At 34.9% G+C, this 23,701-nt stretch overlaps 1 protein-coding gene across 3 annotated transcripts in view; it reads left to right on the top strand.

Annotated features, from left to right (window-relative positions):
• Positions 1-23,701, top strand: part of LOC150107872 (serine/threonine-protein kinase LMTK1-like) — a 304,207-nt gene that overhangs the window by 158,242 nt on the left and 122,264 nt on the right. For all 3 annotated transcript variants that reach the window (XM_090390529.1, XM_090390528.1, XM_090390527.1), the window contains exon 6: positions 12,200-12,287. In XM_090390529.1, coding sequence (XP_090246655.1) covers positions 12,200-12,287 — 88 coding nt within the window. The remainder of the gene's footprint in view (positions 1-12,199; positions 12,288-23,701) is intronic.

Genomic DNA, 23,701 nt, shown 5'->3' with positions numbered 1-23,701 from the left:
TTCTGTGGGCATGGATGTTTGTGATTGTCTGTGAAAATACTAGTGATGGTGGGCAGTACATGATGGTGGTTGCGCTTCATTGTAGTTGGTGGATTGAATTGGAGACGGAGAGTTGTAGAGTTGGTGTCTTCCTTTGATGAGTCTTTGGACTCCCTGGAAGTGTCATTTAATAACAATAATAATATAATTATTATTCAATGCCAAACACAAAGAGTGATGTTTTCTCAAAACAGTGAATTAGATGAGACGTATGTGTGCCTGTAGTCTTGCAGAAGATTCTACAAAAATAAATAATAAGTGGAGAAAATTTTCCAAGTCACTATGTAATGAGAAAGTGAAATTTGGGAAAATTTGGAAAAAGTGCAAAGCTAAGAATAATGGTAGGTACCTGCTAAATTTTTATTCAAGATATGGACTAATTATTATTATTAATTAATATCATCTTTCAACATTAAGATGTGCACATTCACATGGAGAGAGTACACAAGAAATAAGAACAATTTCATTGACTATATGAAGATATTTCTATCAACAATAACAATGGTACGTTACCCAGTAGACATGGGATTTGAAGTAGGAACATCAGAGTAGGATTAGTTTTTTGGTGGAATAAAATTGAATAGCATATTGAGAAGCGTGTAATAAAAAAAAAAAAAAGTATTAAAAAGAATCAAACTTGGAATGACCTGATTTGAAAAGGGATAAGAGAGAGAGAGAGAAATTGTTTTTCTAGAATAGCTGGACATGATAGTTTTTGGAAGAACACTCAAAGTAAAGCTTGCCCAGTGAACAGAGGTACATTGTAGGAAATTAGTTTGATGTGGTGAAAAGTGGATCGTGAACTGATTGAACTGCATATCACAATTTCTCATATATCAAGTTTTTTTCTGATCATTCATGGTGGCATTTTATGGATATGTTCTTATTCTTTTGAAACAGCCTGGAAGATCTGAATGCCTCATAATTTTCTAAATTATGGCTATCAAAAACTAAAACTCTTTTATAAAGAGAAAAACAGCAAAAGCTTTCCTGCTTAGACTTCTTGATCATCAGATACAGACTGTGCTATTATCAAATTCTGTACTATACTGCTGCCTGTGCCATCCTTCCTAACAAAATTTTATATTATTACTGCACTACAAAAAATGGCTCACCATATCTTAGGTGCAGATGTTGATGAAAACTAGTTCGTTCTTAATAGTTATTCAAAAAGTACATTACGAAAATTATGGATACAACTACCGTATTGGAGTAAAACTTTAGTTGAATATAAACCAAAATATACACTCAACATTTCGACCTTCACATTTAGGTCATCTTCTGGAGTATATGTATATATACAAAGAAACAAGCTGCACTATAATGTACGTGGCATGCTGAAGTTGCTGATCAGCCGTTAAAACTATTTGCCTGACCTCTTGTGCTTTGAAAAATAAAAATAAAAAATCACTACATCAAAGCTAGAGTCCTGTTATTATTATTATTATCTATTAGCCTGTGAAATTTTGATTAACCACCCTAATCTTAATAATAATGGGGGCTTAAAAATCTTAAGAATTTGGATGGCACACATTCAGCCCACTTAGTTTCCAGCAAACCCTGACTTTAAGACTCTAAGCAATTTTCATTTTTTATTCACCACTATCTATAAGTTGCAATTTCTATGTATACAAGTAATTTTATTTTTTATTTATTTATCTATTATTTTCTGCGTGAACATGCTACTCTCCAGCTTAATTTAACTTTGTAACCTAATAGATAATGATAACAGGACTCTAGCTTTGATGTAGTGATGGTTTTTTTTTAGCACCAGAGGTCAGGCAAATAGTTTTAACGGTTGATCAGTAACTTTAGCATGGCATGTGGATTGTAGTGCAGCTTGTTTCTTTGTATATATACATGTATACCCCAGAACCTTAATGTGAAAGTCGAAACGTAGAGTGTATATTTTGGTTTATATTAAAGTTTTACTCTTACATAGTAGTTGTATCCATAATTTTCATAATATATTCTGATCACTGTGTAAGCATGAAAGAAAGGCTTAGATAAAAGAGCCAATAGGCCTCACTTCGGCGATGTAACATTGTTTAAATTAAGGGGATATTAAATCCCACGTTATTTCAAAGCCGAATAAGAAACTCAAAGATTGGAATCAAAGAGTTTCATGCCAAATATAGTAAACTATAAAAGTTTCGGCAGATTATAGCGTAAGCTAAAGCACGTAGTTCAACACTAGGGCAACTCGTAGCAAAGGCGGGTAAAGTTCTGATCACTATTCTTAGTATTACCCATAATGTAAAACACATCTCCTAGGAGATGTATGATGTTATACATTATGGTGAAAGGTCACTACCCAGACCGGTTTCGACCTTTATTGAGGTCTCATCAGTGAGTAGGTAGACCAGGTAATACTGATGTTATAGTTATAGCGAAAAAAACTTATATACTTTGCTATACGAGTTGTCAGAAAGGTGCACCCATAAATTATTTAAATAAAAGAGCCAATAGACCTCACTTCGGCGATGTAACATTATTTATATTAAGGGGATATTAAATCCCACATTATTTCAAAGCTGAATAAGAAACTCAAAGATAGGAATCAAAGAGTTTCATGCCAAATATAATAAACTATAAAAGTTTCGGCGGATTGTTAAAACCGGTCTGGGTAGTGACCTTCCACCATAATGTATAACATCATACATCTCCTAGGAGATGTGTTTTACATTATGAGTAATACTAAGAATAGTGATCAGAATTTTACCCACCTTTCCTACGAGTTGTCCTAGTGTTGAACTACGTACTTTAGCTTACGCTACAATCTGCCGAAACTTTTAGTTTGCTATATTCGGCATGAAACTCTTTGATTCCGATCTTTGAGTTTCTTATTCGGCTTTGAAATAACGCGGGATTTAATATCTCCTTAATTTAAATAATGTTACATTGCCGAAGTGAGGCCTATTGTTGGCTCTTTTATTTAAGTAATTTATGGGTGCACCTTTTTAACAACTTGTATAGCAAAGTATATAAGTTGTTTTTGCTATAACGTCAGTGTTACCTGGTCTACTTACTCACTGATGAGACCTCAATAAAGGTCAAAACTGGTCTGGGTAGTGACCTTCCACCATAATGTATAACATCATACATCTCCTAGGAGATGTGTTTTACATTATGGGCAATGCTAAGAATAGTGATCAGAACTTTACCCACCTTTGCTATGAGTTGCCCTAGGGTTGAACTACGTGCTTTAGCTTACGCTACAATCCCCAAAACTTTTATAGTTTACTATATTCGGCATGAAACTCTTTGATTCCGATCTTTGAGTTTCTTATTCGGCTTTGAAATAATTATTATTATTTCGGGCAACTCTAAGGAGTTGACAGACTCATCGAGGGAGGTCCTAACATCATGTCAAGAACAACTATTTGAAATTCACACAGTATCTATCATACCTCTCCTTGAACTCATTCACAATCATAGCACCACAACAGAGTCTGGCAACTTATTCCACTCATTCACCACTCTCCAAGTAAAAAACCTAGCTCTAACACCCTTGCTAACCACATTCTTGCTCAGCTTCCATGTATGGCCCTAGTCCTCCTGCCACCAGTCCTATTCTCAAAAATATCTTCTGAATTAATCTTATAGAAACCCTTCAGTAATTTGAATGTCTTAATCATATCACCCCTTTTCCGCCTATCAACCAATTTTTGTAACCCACAAATCTTCAACCTGTTCTCATAAGGTTCATTCCATAGACCTGCTATCATCTTGGTCACTCGTCTCTGGATCCTATAATGTGGGATTTAATATCCCCTTAATTTAAATAGGGATAATAACTTCCCTATCTTTACTTGTTAGTGTTTTTCAACATCCAAGTAATCCTTTGAGCTATTTTATTAACTTTTCTATTATGCCCTCTGAACTTCAACTCTCTGTCCACCATTATTCTCAAGTTCCCAGCCGCATCAATTTCCTGTAATCCAGTACCATCAATGTAATACATGGTATGTTCAACCTTTTCAACCCAAAGTGTATGACCTTACATTTTGTAACATTAGATTGGCAATCGTTATCCTTAGATCTACAATATCAATTTATTTAAATCATCCTGTAGAATATCTACATCACCTTTATCAACTTCCCAGGTTTGCTCATCATCAACAACTGATCCCCCTCCCCCCAGATCTTTCCCTATATATAAATTAAAGAATAGTTAGCCCTCCCCCCAGATCTTTCCCTATATATAAATTGATATATAAATTAAAGAATAGTTAGCTTAGTATAGTAGAACTCCTGTAGTCACCCTCATTCACCTACATTCCATTCTGCCATATACTACACTCTGGTGCCTGTTTTGTTAGCCACCTCCCCCCCCCCCCCAGTCCATGCTACTAGCTTCATATTCATTCCCATTTACTTCGATTTTGCAATATGGATCTGAGTATTGGGTTAAAAATAATGCACTTCTTGATCAATGACAAGAGACTACAAATATGAGTGTTCTGAGAAAAATTAGATAAATGAAAAGATGGCTTCAATGGCAGAATCATAATCAAAAGGAAGATATTAGAAAGGAACTTGACATTGTTATAGCATTCAGGTTCCTTTCTAATATCTTCAAGTTTTTCCATGTGATATTCTGTCAAATGCCTTTGCAAACTCCGGCAGTATCATGCTATAGTCGTTTTGGTTATCCAGTTCTGCTGTCACCTTATTATAAAATGTGAATAAATTACTAAGACAGAACCCACCCTTTACAAAGCCATACTGCCTGCTCTAGCATATCATATCTGTATCCACTCACTGTTATCTTTAACCAACTTTTCCAATACTTGAACAACCACTCCTGATATGTTAATTGTTATGTGGCTTGCTAATTCTGTCTTGGAGCCACCTTTATATAACAGAACTATTTTATCCTCTTTCCACTCTTTTGGAACTCTGCCAGAACTGAGACTTAGAACTACTTCATCAGAAGCAATGGCAATTCTCTTGCACATTCACGTATTACACTGGCTGAAATGCAATCCAGTCACACTTTCTGTTTATATTGATATTTTTAAATATGCTAAACACTTCCTGTTCATCTACCTCACTTTTGGCATGCATCTCTGTCACATCAACTGCAAAATCTCTACCTGGATTGATTACACCTTTGCAAAATGATCACTCAGCATCTCAGCTATTTCTTTTGCCTCTGCAACCTTCCTACTATCAGCGTTGATAAAAATCATCCTACCTTAGTCATCTTTTCTTTTACTTGCTACATACTGAAAAAATTCTTTTGGATTTACTTTGGTTTGCTTAGCTAATTTTCTCTCATCTGATTTGGCCTTTCTTACCATGCTAGTTGCCTTTGTACTGCTCACGACTATAAATTTTTTCTTTATGTTTCTTCCACAATGTTTTCTCTTTTTTGCAGCTCTTGCTTCATTTATATCTCTATTAATTCAGTTAATACCCACTTGTTTTATCCTCTTGAGATTGGGTATGCAGTCTAATACTGCTTTTCTTAAACAATCCTTGGCCATTTCCTATGCACTACTTGACATTCTCTTCTTCTAGCCTCTCAAGCCATGGCCCTGCTCCAAGATGTCTCCTAAGTCTGTTATAATTACCAGCTTTATAGGTCAACATAAAGCCTTTCTTGACATTCTGCATGCTTAGCAACTTCTCAGAACAAGATTGCATGGTCAGTCTCCCTGATTGAAAGTAGTGTGTGTCTGTCTTCTTTGGTTATGTTGATATCTTCTGTTGTTATTCTCAGATCCAACACTCTCAAACCCCTTGTCCCTTCTATAGCATGTTGTTTAAGGTAATTATCTTTTAGCAGCTGCACAAATTTCACTGCCATCTAGCCATGCCCTCTCCTTTCCCTTCAATCTATGTCCCCATAGTGGAAGTTACTCATAATTGTTTGGCCTGCCATTGTGCTAATCTACCAGTGCATGGCATCTACATCTTCCTGTGGACCTACCGGTCTACAGCAGCAATCAACAATGTATGTTGTACTATTGACCTCTCTCACACACCTGTCCACCTCAAATGAACCATTTCCCTGAGACCTAAAATCCTCTTTAACATCTAAGTTTTGGTTGTAATTCTTCAGCTATCATCACCAATATCCCACTTCCTGTCCTATCCTCTCTGCAAACACAACATCCTTTATATTCTCTTCCTACATCTATATCATTTTTTGTCATCCAAGTTTCATTGTTGCCAATAATTTTGGCCAATTTGGGCTAACCGATACTAAAAACTCCTTTCCCTTATTGCTGATGCTTCTGGCATTTGTGTACATGCATTTAAATATCACCTTGAACCCACAGTTATGTTTTTGTCATGTCAGCCTATTCAAATCTGAAACCTATGAAATCACATTTCACCTTGCATAATCATTTTCCTAACACACACTCATTTATCCCAGGATTAGCCGGAGACATGCTTGATTGTATTTCCTCTAATACCTCTAGTTTTCTGGTTTTGCACTTTCACACTCTTATTAAACAACACTTTCTCCCAACTCCCAAACCATTCAAAGCCCATCAGGCATATAGAAGTCCTGTTCTTTCATCTATCAAATTCACTCCATACATCTATAAACTGCACACCATTCCCTCTGCACAATCTTCTCATTGACTCAGCAATCATGGCCCTTCTTCTCGACTCTGACCTATCATATCACAGCAGCAGACTCGCAATCTTTATTTCCTTACTCTTCATTTTTGCTTTTTTTAACAACTTTCATATCCTCTCTCATTGCATATTTCTCCCATTTCAAATCATTTGTTTCTGCCTAAATGATCATCGAAAATATTAAATAGAAAAACAGTAATAAATTAACAATTTATAATTACATCAGCAAAATGGATATTAGATCCAACATAATTTCAAAGATGAATGTTTGTAGAAACTATAAAAGTTTCGTAAGTTGACCTGAGAGCTTACTAGAATACAACCCTCGGCATTCCCAAATTGCCTTAGCTACTTAGTCAAGTAGTGCTGTTATTAGGTGTTTTTTCTATATATTTATGTTATCTTTATGTAGCTCTTTACTCATTTGTTTTATCACTAACTTACTCATTTGTACTTATTTATCTTCTTACTTACTCAAACCTTACTCTTCTAAAATCCTAATTGCTGCGCTAATGTTATATCTTCTTTTACTTTCTTTATACTTTCCTTATTGATATATAATATGCTAATATACTTCCCTAAGAATGCCTTACTTAACTCCACCTAAGAATGCTTCCTTTTCGGACACTGGCAAATTTATTTTTTATTGCTGCGCCAGCCAGAGTCCTATAATATGAGCTTATTCAAATTCAGGGAATATTCCTAGGTTAATTGGCATTCATTCTAATATACACTAAATAGATACTGGTTCTAATTTCAGTCGTGGCCAATAATCTATTTTTACTTTAATACTCTCTTTAAATTCCCTCCCGCTATGGTTCTAAATTTTTGCAAGTGGTAATTTGAAATCTCGAATCAAGCACAAATCAGGCATATACAACAAAACATGTTTATTGGAACAAATTACACTTTGCAGCTATAATTGGAATATGATACTAAGCTTTTCAAAATCTCTTGCTAAGTTAGTTACTCAATACTAATTTAATAGAACACTCATAGATTAACTTGGTAATCTCACACAAACTATAAAACATTAAATCTAGCTAATTATGTTACTCAAAAACCAAACTCTTATTTCATGTTACATTAAAATACATCTCACAACCCGTTACTATTCTGATAAAATTCATCTACAAAATTTCAAATTCACATATAATCTCAGTCACATGCAGCTAAAGTTTCACTCTTGACATTCCTTTGTTTATCAGAATTACTCTATCTCAAGTTACAAATCCTTATTATAGTCCATTATGAATTGTCCACTTAATATCATCTAACACTAAATTCTGTCTCATTCAAACATACAGTAAAGGTGTTTACGTTACCGAATCTTTTTCTTCCGAAGGCCTGTTAACGACCACGTGTTGTTCGGGTCCTCCTTCAATCGGTTGCTTCCGCAATAGGCTTACGACTACGCCGTCCATTTTACATTCTTCCCGGACTCGAACATCTCACTGCCTCGATGCAGCTCATTCTCTGCTCCTACTTGAGTGGGACATCTCTCTCACTCATCCCTACTCTGTCCGCTAGCCAGGAATCCTCGAAGTGAAGTCGGGAACAACCTGAAAAAAAGCCCCGCATTATTGCACACATACGCTTATATTTCATCCCTTCTTTCCCATACGATCCTTCGTCTTCATGCTCCTAAGGTGATCCTCCAAGTCCCAGCTGCCGTTAGGTGCTGTATTCCAGGAATCCCGCTTGCATCATATTCCTCATACGTTGTAGCTGGCGGCATTATGGCCGATATGTGCGTATGTAACTCGACCTTTGCACTCGTACTCGTAACTTCTTTGGCGACTTATTAAGTTTAAGACGGCTTAATGGGATAAGATTATACTACAATTTCCTTATTAAAATTCATTAATCCTATAATCCTTCAGTTTAACTTTCAACTACAAGATTTTTGTAGTGCGTTTTACATGTTATTAGATAAATTCCTTTACAACAAAATTCAGAACTGTGTGCTGTCAACCAGGTATTATCTGAGTTAGCCAAATTCTTATGTTAGATTCTGAATGAATAATTTCTCAAAAATCGTCCATTCAGGATCTAACAGTGCAAGCCAAGGCAACTCGGGGATGTCGAGGATTGCATTCTCATAAGCTATGAGGTCAACTTACAAAACTTTCATAGTTTTACAAACATTTGTCTTTGAAATAATGTTGGATCTAATTTGCCAATGTAATTTTACATCGCCAAAACGAAGCCATATGTCTCTTTCTTTTACTAATAGGCAATTTATACGTTTTAAATTGTGCGCCATTCTGAGTAGTCCTCGATTAGTTATCAGATCGACTGTTGCAGTATCGCAGTGCTTGTGTTCCCTTATTTAAATAAGTAACCCTTATTTTATTTAATAATGGCCACAAAGCACAAGAGTAGTGATGTTGGCAATTCAGATATGCCAAAGAGAAGCTGTAAAGTGCTTCCTTTTAAGTAAAAATGGTGAAAATTGTCGACTTCATAAAATAATAAATAAACAGTAAAGTATGTTGAGGTTGCTAAGATTCCATTCGCACTCATATAACTTTTATTGCAGTACAGGTATCCCTTGATTAATGCGGTTAATTAATCCCTCGATGTTGCCGCGTATATCAAAATCACGTTAATCAAATATAATAAATAACGGTAAAAAGTACAATTCGTCCATGATCAATTACTGTATTAATAGTTCGTTTTATATGGCACTCTTTTAGGAAAGATAAAAATGAATGCAAAGTAAATGTTTAATAAATACTTGTACCTACATTACTTACTGCAATTTTTTTTTTTTATCAAAAGAAGTTATCAAGAATCGTTTGAACAGTTTTAGTTTTTTTCTTATCGGCATAAATTCTACGATAACAAGCAAAATGACTCTAGATTTAATATCTGGATCCATATCCATTACTTGCTGCTCTTAAGCGATTCTAAACTGCGAAATATTCCATCCAGTTCTTTGACTGTTATCTCCTTTGGAACCTCATCACATTCCATTTGTTCGTTGTCTTCATATGTGCGTTGTTCAATTTCAAGAAGATCGTTGTCATTGAAATATTTTGAATTTGAATCCAATAATTCTTTAACATCTTCTGCATCAACACCATTAAAACCAAGGTCTTCACCAATTACAACGATTTCTTTGACCATGTTGTTCACAGGATTCTGAAAACCACTAAGTCATTAGCGCATTCTGGCAAAAGGTTTTCCCAAACAGCTTTCATGCAGCTGGAAGACACTTGCTCCCACGAGTCATGAATGTTTTCAATTGCATGTTTAATGTTAAATTTTTTCCAAAATTCTTGGAGCATAATCGCATTTTCTCCCGTTGTTGTTTCTACTGCCTTTGAGAATGTCTTTTTAAGAAAATAGGCTTTGAAAGTTGCAATGGTGCCCCTTTCCATAGGTTGTAGCAATGATGTCGTATTTGGTGGGAAAAATAAAACTTACACAGATCATTAAGAGAATTTGATGACCGGGTGCGTTATCTAAAAGCAAAAGAGCTTTGAAAGCTAAGTTATTTCTCTTGCAATAAGCTTCAACTGCCGGTAAAAATAAGACTTAAAACAATCTTCGAATAGGCTTTTGGTAACCCAAGCCTTCTGATTCGCCTGCTAAATTACAGGTAAAGAGTTCTTGTTACATCCTTTTAATGTCCTTAGATTCTGAGTTCAATAGACAAGCAGCGGCTTCAATTTAAAATCTCCATTAGCATCCCTCCAAGCATAACAGTTAAGCGATCTTCGATACTTTATAGCCAGGCTGCACTCCTTCTTTTTTTTTTTTTTTTATATAAAAGTTCTAGATGGCATTTTTTTCCAATAGAGGCCAGTTTCATCTACATTGAAAATTTGGCGGTAATCGTAATCATTTTCTTCGATAATTTTCTGCAGCTCAGCAGGAAATGTGGATGCAGCAGCTTCACCTGTTATTTGCACATTCTTTAATCGAGCCTTAGATTTAAAATTTTCAAGCCAGCCTTTGCTAGCTGCAAATTTTAAATTATCTTCTTTATATTTAGTCTCTTTAAGTCTTGAAAACACTTAGAGCTTTAGCCGTGATATTATAGGTACTAATTGGAATTCTCTTTTGATTGCAGTCTTCCAGCCAAATAATCAACAGAATTTCCATTTCAACCATTATAGCATTCCGGTTACATGTGCATTGCATACTTGCATATGTAGATGTAACTTTACCTTGCTCGCAATACTCATCAGCTTTGGATAAAATAGTCCATATTGTAGACTCGTTAAAACCAAATTCACTTCCGATCTTACTTTTACTTTCATCACGCTTAAATCTTTTAATTATATCAAGTTTTGTATCTAAGGTAATTACTTTCCTCTTCTTTTTTTCACTTAATGACCCGGTTATGGGATTGTTCTTATTCTTCGACATGATTAATGGTCTGTAAAATTTACGAAGAAAGTTATTTGTAAATACGTACAGCAGAACAACTGGAACTTGTAATACACCCACTCTTAATGCTGGCAGCGAAGTAACTAGCTGGCACTCTGGCTCTGTGAGCACAGCTGTGTGTGGAGGAATGACGTCATCATGCTCATGCCACGAGGCTTGCATGTTTTTGCGTAGTAAATTTAAAGTCGTGTATATCAAGGAGTTGCCGTAATCAATTCCATCACGTTTAGCAAGGGATACCTGTATATTGTTATAATTGTTCTATTTTATTATTAGTTATTGTTTGTTAATCTCTTACTGTGCTTAATTTCTACCATGGGCTTGGTTGTTTGTGATTTTTTGTGAAAATGGTAGTGGTGGACAATAGATGGCGTCGGTGTAGTTGTGATTGATTGTGGGTGTGGAGATAGAGAGTTGTAGAGTAGATGCCCTCCCTCGATGAGTTTTTGGACTCCCTGGAGATGCCAAATAATAATAATGATGATAAATTTTATCATAGGTATGTATGTATAGGAAAAAACATAGTATATGTATATATAGGTACTATCCGTGGAGTGTCTTGGAACATATCTCCCTGCGGATAAGGGAGAACTACTGTATTCTCTTAGTTGATAAGCGATGCCCTTTGGAAAGAGCTGGGTGTTATTCCTATTAAAAATATGAAGAATCTTTTATAAGGACTTTTTACTTGAGGTTGCAAAGTTTTTCCTCCTGCAGAAGGCAAACTAGCCAGAGCACACAACCAACAAAAATGCATCCGAGAGGTACATTGGTGTAGTGTGGAGTGGTCACACAAGGTAATTAGCATTATGTAAAGGGAATGTCCTTTCATGATGAGTAGTTAGATAATGAGGTGCTAGGTAATAATAGCTTTAAAATTATAACAGTAATGTTTAATCTGAATATTCAGAGAAGATTGAATTTCGAACATAAAGTATGTTCATTTATTCTAGCATGAGGCTTTGAATTTAATTTGACTTTTATGGCAAAAACTAGCATTTAGATCTAAGAACTTGAGTGTTCTGAAAGTAATAGAATGAGATTATGAAGTTGTGAAACTTTGAGTTGATGTTGCATTATTTAAATACAAAGAAATTTAATTTAGGATGCTAACTATAAAATATCAGTTTGGTTTATTAAAAATTCTTGAAATATTTAACAGGGATTTGGATAACTCAAATATACTGAAATTATTAGGATGTTGCCTAGAATCAGACCCATTTCTGATAATACTGGAGCGATGTAATACAGTAAGTACATTTATGTGATATTAATGAATATTTTTTGTTGTATTGATTTAAATATTAATCTTTTTTTTAAAAAAATTATATAATTGGCTTTTATAACCTAAAAATTCATTGTGACATTTCCAAAAAAAAAAAAAAAAAATAGATAAATAAATACATAAACATTTTTAAAGAAATATTTAAAAAGTGTAGAGCTGAAAGAGATTTCATATGATGTGAGATTATAACATAATATTAGAGGAGATCTCCACATAGCCTTTAAAGGAATGCGGAGAACCGACCAGGACTTCTGAACTAATGTCCACTCCTCACCTTCTCATGGTGCACCCTGTTAGGTATCTACCTGGATACTAACAGAACAAGGATGGGCTGACAATTTGGGATTTAGCCGACCAAATTATATTCTTATTGAGTTAAACCAAAATATAAAATAATGGAACAACATGACAGAATTTCATGCTAGCTGGGGAGTCGCCCGGTTAAACAAGGTCCCTGTTGTTTTCTCCAGGGAACCAGGACAAACAGTGAAAAGTCAGCTAATGGAACAAATCTTAAAACACACTCCAATTTAACATTACCAGAGTTGAAGATTAGTACTATCAACATAAGAAGCCTGAAGCAAAGAAATGGAACTAGCTGAGGAATTAGATAAGTACAAGATCAAACATAATAGGGGTGACTGAAACAAAAAAGACAAAAACTGGTGAGATCTTTCTGAGCAATAAATACAAAATGTTACATTCAGGCAATGACAGTCAAGGAAAAGAAGAAGTAGCCATAATTATTTAATACTAAATACGAGGCTAATTGTATTGAATGGCAGGCAGTCTGAAGTAGAGTGATGTGGGTACATATCAGAATGGGGAACTGGACAATGAGACTTATTTGTGCCTATGGTCCCACAGAAGGTTCTACTAAGGTAGAAGTGGAGGAATTTTTTGAGACTTTAGAGTAAGCAACTGACACAATGAAAAAGGAAAAGTTGGTCCTTGTTGAGCATCTAAATAGCAGAGTAGAAAATGATTGTCAGACATACAAAAATATTTTGGGAAAATTTGTAGAAAAGAGCAAAGCTAATAATAATAATGGCAGATATATGTTGGATTTCAGCTCAGGCCATGGACTGGTTATTACTAACACAATGTTACAACATAAAAATGTGCACAAGTTCACATGGAGAAAAGAGGCAAGGAATAAGAAAAGTCTCATTGACTATGTTATTGTTGATAGTGATGTTTTCTTCCTGGTCCAGGACAACAGAGTGTACAGAGAAATTGAAAGGATTTGAAATTGGAAGTGATCACCATTTAGTCTTCAACAAGATAAAATTAAATTTCACATTGAAAGGAACATGTAAGAAAGTTTAAAGCGAATAAAAGTTGAGCAGTTCTCATATGTAACCCGTAGACTAAAATACACGAACATTATTTTAAAAAAAATTAAAGAGTTTGAGAGCAGGAACCAAACCTTGGAGATTCAGTGGCAATCCCTAAAGAAAACATTGAATGATTTAGCCAAAGAGTCATGTGGTGAGGTTGTCTGCAAGCAGAGAAAATCAGAACTTCATGGTGGACACTAACTCTTTAACACATGAAGTTAAAGAGGCAGTGAAGGAAAAGAAGAAAGTATATCAAAAGTTCCTAGCAAATAAGTCAGCTTGTGCTTTTAGAGAATACAAAGACAAATATAAGAAAGCTAAACACTGTGTAAATCTAGCTAAACAAAAGTCATTGGAAAACTTTGGTAAGAATATAGAAAATAAATATGAAGGTGATAATATATTCTGGAGGTTGTTGAAGAAGCTCAGAAATGGAGGGAAGAGTGCTGTAGCATTAGAGATGACAAAGGTGACATTAAAAGTGGAGAAAAAGATATCCTTGAAGCGTGGAGTAATTACTTTGAAAAATTGCTAAATGAAAGAAGTAGTGATAGCACAGTGGTAAAAAAACACTCAACAGGCATGCAGCCAGGAATACATATCCATACTTGAAGTAGAAAAAAGCCATGAAAGGCCTGAAATGTGGAAAGGCAGCAGGAGTAGATATTCCAAAAATGTTCAAGTATGAAGGTATAACACTCTTACAGTGGCTGCATTGCATAGTTCAGAAGACCTGCACAGAGGGACGAATTCTGGATGATTGGAGTAGAGCTCTCATAGTACCCTTATATAAAAAGGGAAATAAAACAATGTGAGAATTACAGAGGTATTTCTCTACTGAAGATTCCTGGTAAGATTTACATAAGTATACTTGAGAAACGGTTCAGAAGGATTATGGAAGAAAAGCTTGGTGAAGAACGCATTCAGGCAAAATAGAGGCTGTCAGGATCACATCTTCGCTTTATGACAAATAGTTATGAAATCCTTGGAATATAACAATATCTGTATTTAAGTTTTGTGGACCTGCAAATGGCATATGACAAGGTGCTAAGAGAGAAGCTAATCAAAGCTACAGTTGTACAGTGTCAATGGGGCATTATATTAACCAATACTTAGTCTTTATTTGAGTTGTAAATCAGCAGTTAGAATTGAAAGAAGTGCAGAAACATGGTTTAATGTTAAATCTGGTGTCAGACAAGGATATACATTATCCCATCTGTTATTTATTATCTATATAAATCACATTATGAAGGAAAGTGGTATTAAACATGATATGAAAATTAAAGATGTTAATGTCAGCTCTTTGCTTTATGCAGATGATGTTATAGTTCTAAATAAATCCTCTACAAGTCTGCAAGATTCCCTGACTAAATTGAATAACTGTTGTAATAGATATGGTATGAAGGTCAGCAATAACAAGACAAAGACAATGAAAATAGGCAGATTCATTGAAAATATCAACTGCATAGTGGATGGAGAACCTATAGAACAAGAGAAAAATTTCAGCTACTTATGCCCTATTTTTAGTGAAGATGGTAAATTAAATATGGAAATAGACAACAGAATCAACAAAGCTGGTATGCCAGGAAGTAAACGGAACATAAATTTATATGGAATAAGAGAGAAATTAGTCAGAACACTAAATTAGCTCTATACAAGACAGTGTGCAAACCAGTTTTAACTCATGGATCTAAGAGCTGGGTCAGAAGTAAAACTCTTGACCAAAGACTAGAGACCGCAGATATGAGAGTTCTGAGAAAGATTAGGGGCATGATGGCATCAGTAGCAATATCTTATTAAAAACAAGGATATTAGGAAAGAACTTGACATTGTCAGCATCCAGGAATGCATTAGCAGAGCTAATTTCAGATGGTATGGTCACTTAAACAGAATGGGAGAGGAAAGATTAGCAAAACAAGTGTTCTCTGCCAGGTTGGCAGGAAAACGACCCAGAGGAAGACCAAGATATAGGTTTATTGATACAATAAAAAGTGCTTTAGAAGATAGAAATATAAGATCTGATAATGTTGGAGTCTTGACAGGTAACAGACTGATTTGGAGGAAAGTTGTAGAAAGGAAGTTAGTAATGATGCAATTTTTTTTTCATGTAGTACTATTATATCCTGTACATCGCCCTTTTGGGTGCATGGCGGTTGATGATGATTTAAGTTTTAATGCCAAATCACATTATGAATTTATGGTGTTTTGTCGACATACATATTGCGGAGTTTTTTCAGCAGGTTTAGTATATTTTAACAGTAATAACAGGGATGGTGAGTTAGTGGGTGGCACTCTAACTGTATAAAATACCACAAAACCGAATGATGATGATGCTGTGACAATGCAAGAGTAAGCTTCCCAAAGCTTACAGCCACAATAGCATCTTCACTCCAGAGTAGTGGCTATAAATGGCATCTGTACCTCATGTTAGAAGCAGCTAAAATGAAACACCAACTCTAGCCAGTGTGGTGGTTTAAGGCTGAAGAATCCTCCATATTGACTACACACACCAAAAGACTAATGCCAGCTCGGATGTTGTCCAGACTAACAAGGCCCATGCTTGTGGCTTAGGCAGAGGGCTACAAGTTAAATAATTGCTAGCCTCAAAAAAACATCGGAAAATAAAAAAAAAAACACAGACATGTGCATATGCACCTACAACATAAGAGCAATGAGAGAAGAAGCAAACCTTCTAGAGTTGGAAAAAGAAATAAAGGAAATTAAATGATGTCTCTATTGGACTCAGTGAAGTAAGAAGGAAGAGGGGAAATATGCACATAAGAAACAATGAGTATATGATCTACCACCTATGGAAACAGAGAAAACAATAGAAATGGATTTGGCTGCCTAATTCACAAACAAAGAATACAACAGATAAGTATACAAGGAATATCAGATAGAATGGCCCAACTGATTCTGAAAATAAATTCAAGATATAAAATTAAAATCATTCAAATATCTGCACCAACAACCATGAAGACACTGAAATAGAAGAATTTCATAACAAACTGGAAGATCTTATAAACAAAGAAAAAACTTATCATACCTTAATCATAGGTGACTTAAACTTAAAAATAGGAATAAAATCAAATACCAAGATCTTCCAACCGGAAAATTTGGACTGGGGACAGGAATGAACGTGGAGAAAGATTAATGGAATTTGCAACCCAAAAATCAGCTAAAAATAGCCAACACTCATTTTAAGAAAAGACCTCAACCAAGATGGACATTGAAACGACCAAATGATATCACAAAAAATGAAACAGATTACATCCTAACCAACAGAATGAATATAATCAAAGATGTAGGTATCTTAAATAAATTCAATACAGGAAGTGACCATAGTATGCTAAAAAGAGAATAAGTATTAAATACAAGAGTAGAAAAAATAAAACTTTTACAAAAGAAAACAGATGACTCCATAACAAATGAAATGCTTAAACAGAATAGAAAAATATATCAAACAGAAATAAAAGGATATTGGAAGCAAAAGAAGAAAGATTTAAATAGTCCAAAACAAGATGTTATAGATATAATTATAAACAGCTTAAAATAAAAAGAACTAAAGAAAAACAGCAGAAACTAACAAAATAAACTCTGAACCTAATCAAAAAAAGAAGAAACTTGAAGCAAAACTTAAATCAAATAGAAAAGGCAGAACTAAACAAAACCATCAAAAAGAGAATAAGAAAAGAAATAAGAGAATATGACACAAAGAAACTAAAATAAACTATTGACAAAAGTAAAAGCACCTATTAAGAATGGTAAATTGATCCAGGAAAGATAAAAAATAATAGAAAGATTGAAGAAGTCTGCTGCAGTAATATATATAGCTAAACAGCCCAATCATGATATTGAAATCCACTATGACGTGGAAGTACCATCAAAATAATTGAAGAATTAGAAAAAGCCTTAAAAGAAATACCAAGTAATAAAAGCCTGGGACCAGATAAAATTTGATAAAAGCAGATATGATAAGACATGGAGGAAGAGAATTATAAAAAAGGTTCAAATGCTTTTTAATAAATGCTTGACAAATTCTAAAATCTCAGAGGGCTTGAACAAACCGCACATAGTCTTAATATACAAAAAAGGAGTTTATACAGATCAAAAAAAAACTACAGGCCAATCAGCCTGCTTTTAAATATGTATAAATTATTTACCAAAATATTAGCCAATAGGATGAAAAACAAACAAAAGACCAAGCAGGATTCAGAAGTGGATATTCAAATAATTACCGCAACCAAACTATTAACCAGATAATAGAAAAAAAAAACAATCATCATCAAATTCTTGACATTTACCCTCAAGGGGTATACAGGATATGATAGTACTACATGAAAAATTTACATCATTACTAACTTCCTATCTACAATTTTCCTCCAAATCAATCTGTTACCTGTCAAGGCTCCAATTATCATATCTTATATTTCTATCTTCTAAGGCACTTTTTTACCGTATCAATTCACCTATATCTTGATCTTCCTCTGGGTCTTTTTCCTGCCAACCTGGCAGAGAAACTTGTTTTGCTAATCTTACCTTCCGATTCTGTCTTTTCTTTGATTGTCATTGCCTGAATATAACATTTTGTATTTATTGCTCAGAAAGATCTCACCCATTTTTTCTTATTTGTTTCAGTCACCCCTATTATATCAATCTGGTACTTATCCAATTCCTCAGCTAACTCCATTTCTTTGCCATTTAGGCTTCTTATGTTGATAGTACCAATCTTGAACTCTGGTGATATTGAGTTGGGGTATGTTTTAAGATTTTTTCCAGTTCCTGACTTCTCGCTGTTTGCCCTGGTTCCCTGGCGAAAACAATGGGGCCTTTTTTAACCGGGCAATGCCCCAGCTGACATGAAATTCTGTCATGTTGTACCATCATTTAATATTGTGGTTTAAGCCAATAAGAATACAGTTTGGTTGGCTAAATCCCAAATTGCCGCCAGCCCATCCTCATTCGTTCAGTATCCAGGTAAATACCTAACAGGGTGCACCATGAGAAGGTGAGGATTGGATATTAGGTCAGAATCCCTGGTCAGTTCTCCACATTCCTTTCAAGGCTATGTGGAGGTCTCCTCTCAGTTATACAGCTTTCACTCTTAAGCATCCCTAGCAAAAACAAATGAAGACAATATACCACTTTATATGGCACTTATCGATTATGAAAAAGCATTTGATTCAGTAGAAAGAACAGCAATAATAGAGGCACTAAATAACCAAGGTATTGAAAATCCATACAACTAATACAACATATATACCAGAATGCAACAAGTAAAATATAATTAAATAATCTAAAAGCAAAAATTAAAATAGACAGAGGAATAAGAACGAGGAGATAAAATGTCACCAATAATATTCAATGCGTTTCTACAAGAAATATTTTAAAATTTAAATTGAGGGGGGGGGAAGTATCAAAATAAATGGTGAATATCTAAGCAATTTAAGATTTGTACTTGCAAGTCTAGTTTCAACATAAATATTGATAAAACTAAAATGTACAACAAAAATACAAACTACAACCAAAAGATAGAAATAAATGACAGAAAAATAGAAAATGTAAGTAAACTCAAATATCTAAGTTAATAATTAACATAGATAGAAACTGGGAACATGAAACAAAACAAGGAATAAACCATGGATGGAGACAATTCGGAAAAGACAATAAAATTTTTAAAGAAAACATACCTATCTGTCTAAAAAGAAAAGCATATGAACAGTACATCATACCAGCTATGATGCATGGAGTAGAAACTTGAAGCATCACAAGAAGACTGGAAGATATATTAGGAGCTGTGCAGAGAAACATTGAAAGATCAATGTTAGATATAAAAAGAATAAAAGTAAAAAAAAAAAAAAAACGTAGATATCAGGAAAAATAACAGGATTAAAAGACATCATTAAAGAAATAAAAAATAAATGGAGATGGGCAGGACATCACAAGAGAGGGAGACAAGCACTGGTCTAAATTTGTACAGAATGGCAAGTACTGGAAGGTTCAAGAAGACCAGGCAGACCATCAGCAAAGTGGAGAGATTAACTACATCATTCAGTGGGAAATGACTGGAGCTCATGTGTCAAAGACAGAAAAATGTGGTAAAATATGGAAGAGATCATCATCTAACCATGGGTGGATAGGGATCGATGATCATGTATATGTTTATTTCATGAATTTATCCATATAATAAAAATTAGCAATACATATTTAGATGAATAAATCAGAATGACTAAACTGACTAATTTATTGTGGCATCAAAATAAACAAAATGCTGAGCAAAGGATAGTTAGAAATCATCTCATAGAGCAGCACTTCCTAAACTGTGTGGGCCGCGGCCCCCTTGGGGGCCGTAGGTTTTGTTGAGGGCGGGCCCCGTGAAATAATGAAAACAAATTTAAAATTTTTTTAAGACTAAGTAGATTTTTTTTATTTTAAAAGAAATGTATTTAACATTTATTATTTCTTTTTTGTTATTTTTTATATTTTAATGGAAAAATTCACACATTGGTGTTGGTTCACAAACTTTGCTTCCTGCGTATTTTGGCACTTAATGAATATTAGTAAATATTGCTTATTCCTATGTTTCATTTCAAAGCAGTGGTTAATTGTATTTACTTCGAATGTTCTCCAGGGAAGCTCCAAATCTTCCTGTCCCTTTCATCACGCGTTCGTAATCATGGACTGTTGATATCGACTATATATACATATCAAAACTCGTTTTATATTATCACTGTCATCCGAACTAGTTTTCTGTTACCAATAAAAGTTTCGCATATACTTCACACATGAAAAAAAGCTTAAACAAGTTCATGTAGGGAGATAGTAACTCGCTTGTAGTGGTAAACAACACGCCCTCCCTAACAGCCACTATACTGCAGAGGCAATAAAAACAAGTACTTTTATTATGCCAGGTGAATAAGATATGAAGAGTCTGTGTAATATATTTCTCAACAAATAGTGCAATTAGAGACAACTGGGATAAAAACACACTAATTAATGAATCACGTGTCCCCTCATACAGAAACTATGCTGTATAGACTGAAACAAAACCATATGTTGCATGGGCAAACACAGTATCTAACTAAAAACTATTGTTATTAATTAGATGTGTGTGAGTTCGATTTCCCAAGGCAGCAATAAAATTCAACCGAACATGTTAAAATTAAGTAATATACAGGGTGTTCGGGATAAATTTGACAGTTTCGTAAGGAAAAAGAAAATCTTCTTTGTATCTATTAAATTTAATGAATTGACAAAAAAACATTACAGGCAGAGTTAATTACAATACTATCAACAAGATTTACTCAAAATAACCACCATTAGCATCGATCACAGCTTCAATTCTGCTTCGGAACCTCGAACAAGCTGATGCTACAGTCTCCCTGGGAAGGGCCGCAAAAACTGTTTTAATTTTATCCATTAACTGGATAAAATTAAAACAGTTGTATTACTGGAAGTGCGATTGGTGTCTTTTTCAACTGCGCCCCATACAAAATAATCCATGGGGTTAAGGTCTGGGGAGTTTGGAGGCCAAACATTTGGACTGGTGAAGTCGTAGAAATTTTCAGACAACCATTTTTGACTTTTCCCAGAGGTGTGGCAAGGGGCCGAATCCTGCTGCCATACATACGGCCTACCATTGGCTACCCTTGTTATCCAGGGCTTGACTACAGTTAGCAACTCCACGAACAAAGCCCGAATTCCAATGCCAGGGTTCTTCAACACCTGTTCCTGCAGATTTGCGAGGAATTCTGCTGTACGAACGCAATCAGATCGTCTGCTAGGGATCTTTCTTCTTGCTACATCCTCGTAGTCACCATTGCAAGTCTCTAGTTCATGCCTGATTGTTTTTACTGTATTCAGGGAGCATTGGGCAGCAGTCGTAATATCCTTATTTTGATGGCGGGCACGAATCATCATGATACAAGTTATTCTCTTCCATGATTCAGGTGGGTTCCAGCTATCCATCCTTTCTGACATCTTGTATATGAATGAAGAAGGGTCCAAACTTTTAAATGAAGAGAAGTGTGTGTTAATACATGTAACTTACGGAAAAATATAATTAATTATAAATATGTCAAATTTATCCCGAACACCCTGTATATATATATATATATATATATATAAAATGAATGTTATGGCAGTTTCACATATGGAATTCGGTTGAAGAGAGTTAGCATTTCAACTCAATTGTCAGCTATGCTTTTATCTTTCGGTTGCGCGATCTTTTGTTAATACCTCACCAATTATGCACGTTTTAATAACCTGCCTTTGCTGTCTGTTTCGCGTTAGGCTTAATTACCGTAAAGGGAGAAAAAGTCACAAAAGAGAAAAATGTTCCTGGTCAGGGGATTCCCTTATTCAGGTAATATTCACTAATTTCATGTTATCAGTCTGTGGTATGCCAGTATCGGTAAGTGGTGATATTATTTGATCTATTCATCATCATCATCATCATCAAATTCCTGCCATGTACCCTCAAGGGGTGTACAGGATATGACAGTACTACATGAAAAAAATTACATCATTACTAACTTCCTATCTACAATTTTCCTCCAAATCAGTCTGTTACTTGTCAAGACTCCAACATTATCAGATCTTATATTTCTATCGTCTAAGGCACTTTGTACCGTATCAATCCACCTATATCTTGGTCTTCCTCTGGGTCGTTTTCCTGCCAACCTGGCAGAGAACACTTGTTTTGCTAATCTTTCCTCTCCCATTCTATTTAAGTGACCATACCATCTGAGATTAGCTCTGCTAACGCATTCCTGGATGCTGACAATGTCAAGTTCTTTCCTAATATCCTCATTTTTAATATGATATTGCCATTGATGCCATCTGTTCACGCCTCTAATCTTTCTCAGGACTCTCATATCTGCGGTCTCTAGTCTTTGGTCAAGTGTTTTACTTCTGACCCAGCTCTCAGATCCATAAGTTAAAATTGGTTTGAACACAGTCTTGTATACAGCTAATTTAGTGTTCCGACTAATTTCTTTCTTATTCCATATGAATTTATTCAATTGACTTCCCACGATACCAGCTTTGCTGATTCTGTTGTCTATTTCTATATTTAGTTTACCATCTTCAGTAAAAATTGTGCCTAAGTAGCTGAAATGTTTTACTTGTTCCACAGGTTTTCCATTCACAACACAGTTGACATTTTCAATGATTCTGATTATTTTCATTGTCTTTGTCTTTTTATTGCTGACCTTCATACCATATCTATTACAACAGCTATTCAATTTAGTCAGAGAATCTTGCAGACTTGTAGCGGATTTATTTAGAAGTATAACATCATCCGCATAAAGCAAAGAGCTGACATTAACATCTCCAATTTTGATATCAGGTTTAATACCACATTCCTTCATAATGTGATCCATATAGATAATGAATAACAGAGGGGATAACGTACATCCTTGTCTCACACCAGATTTAACATTAAACCATCTTCCTGTACTTCCTTCAATTCTAACTGCAGACTCACAACTCAAATAAAGACTAAGTATTGCTTGATATAATGCCCCATTGACACCATATAACTGCAGCGTATTGAATAGCTTCTCTCTTGGCACCTTGTCATATGCCTTTTCCAAATCGACAAAACTTAAATACAGATCTTTGTTATATTCCCATGCTTTCTCGACTATTTGTCGTAAAGTGAAGATCTGATCCTGACAGCCTCTATTTGGCCTGAATCCAGCTTGTTCTTCACCAAGCTTTTCTTCCACAATTCTTCTCAACCGTTTCTCAAGTATACTTGCATAGATCTTGCCAGGAACACTCAGTAGGGACTTTACGACTATTTGTCGTAAAGTGAAGATCTGATCCTGACAGCCTCTATTTGGCCTGAATCCAGCTTGTTCTTCACCAAGCTTTTCTTCCACAATTCTTCTCAACCGTTTCTCAAGTATACTTGCATAGATCTTGCCAGGAACACTCAGTAGGGAAATACCTCTGTAATTCTCACATTCAGTTTTATTTCCCTTTTTATATATGGGTACTATCAGAGCTCTACTCCAATCATCGGGAATTCGTC

The sequence above is a fragment of the Typopeltis vanoorti genome, chromosome 3 (genome assembly GCF_054136105.1).
Source record: "Typopeltis vanoorti isolate ZY-2024b chromosome 3, IOZ_Tvanoo_1.0, whole genome shotgun sequence".
NCBI lineage: Eukaryota > Metazoa > Arthropoda > Arachnida > Uropygi > Thelyphonidae > Typopeltis > Typopeltis vanoorti.
Note: the sequence above shows the minus strand (reverse complement) of the source record. Positions and strands in the feature narration are given on the sequence as shown.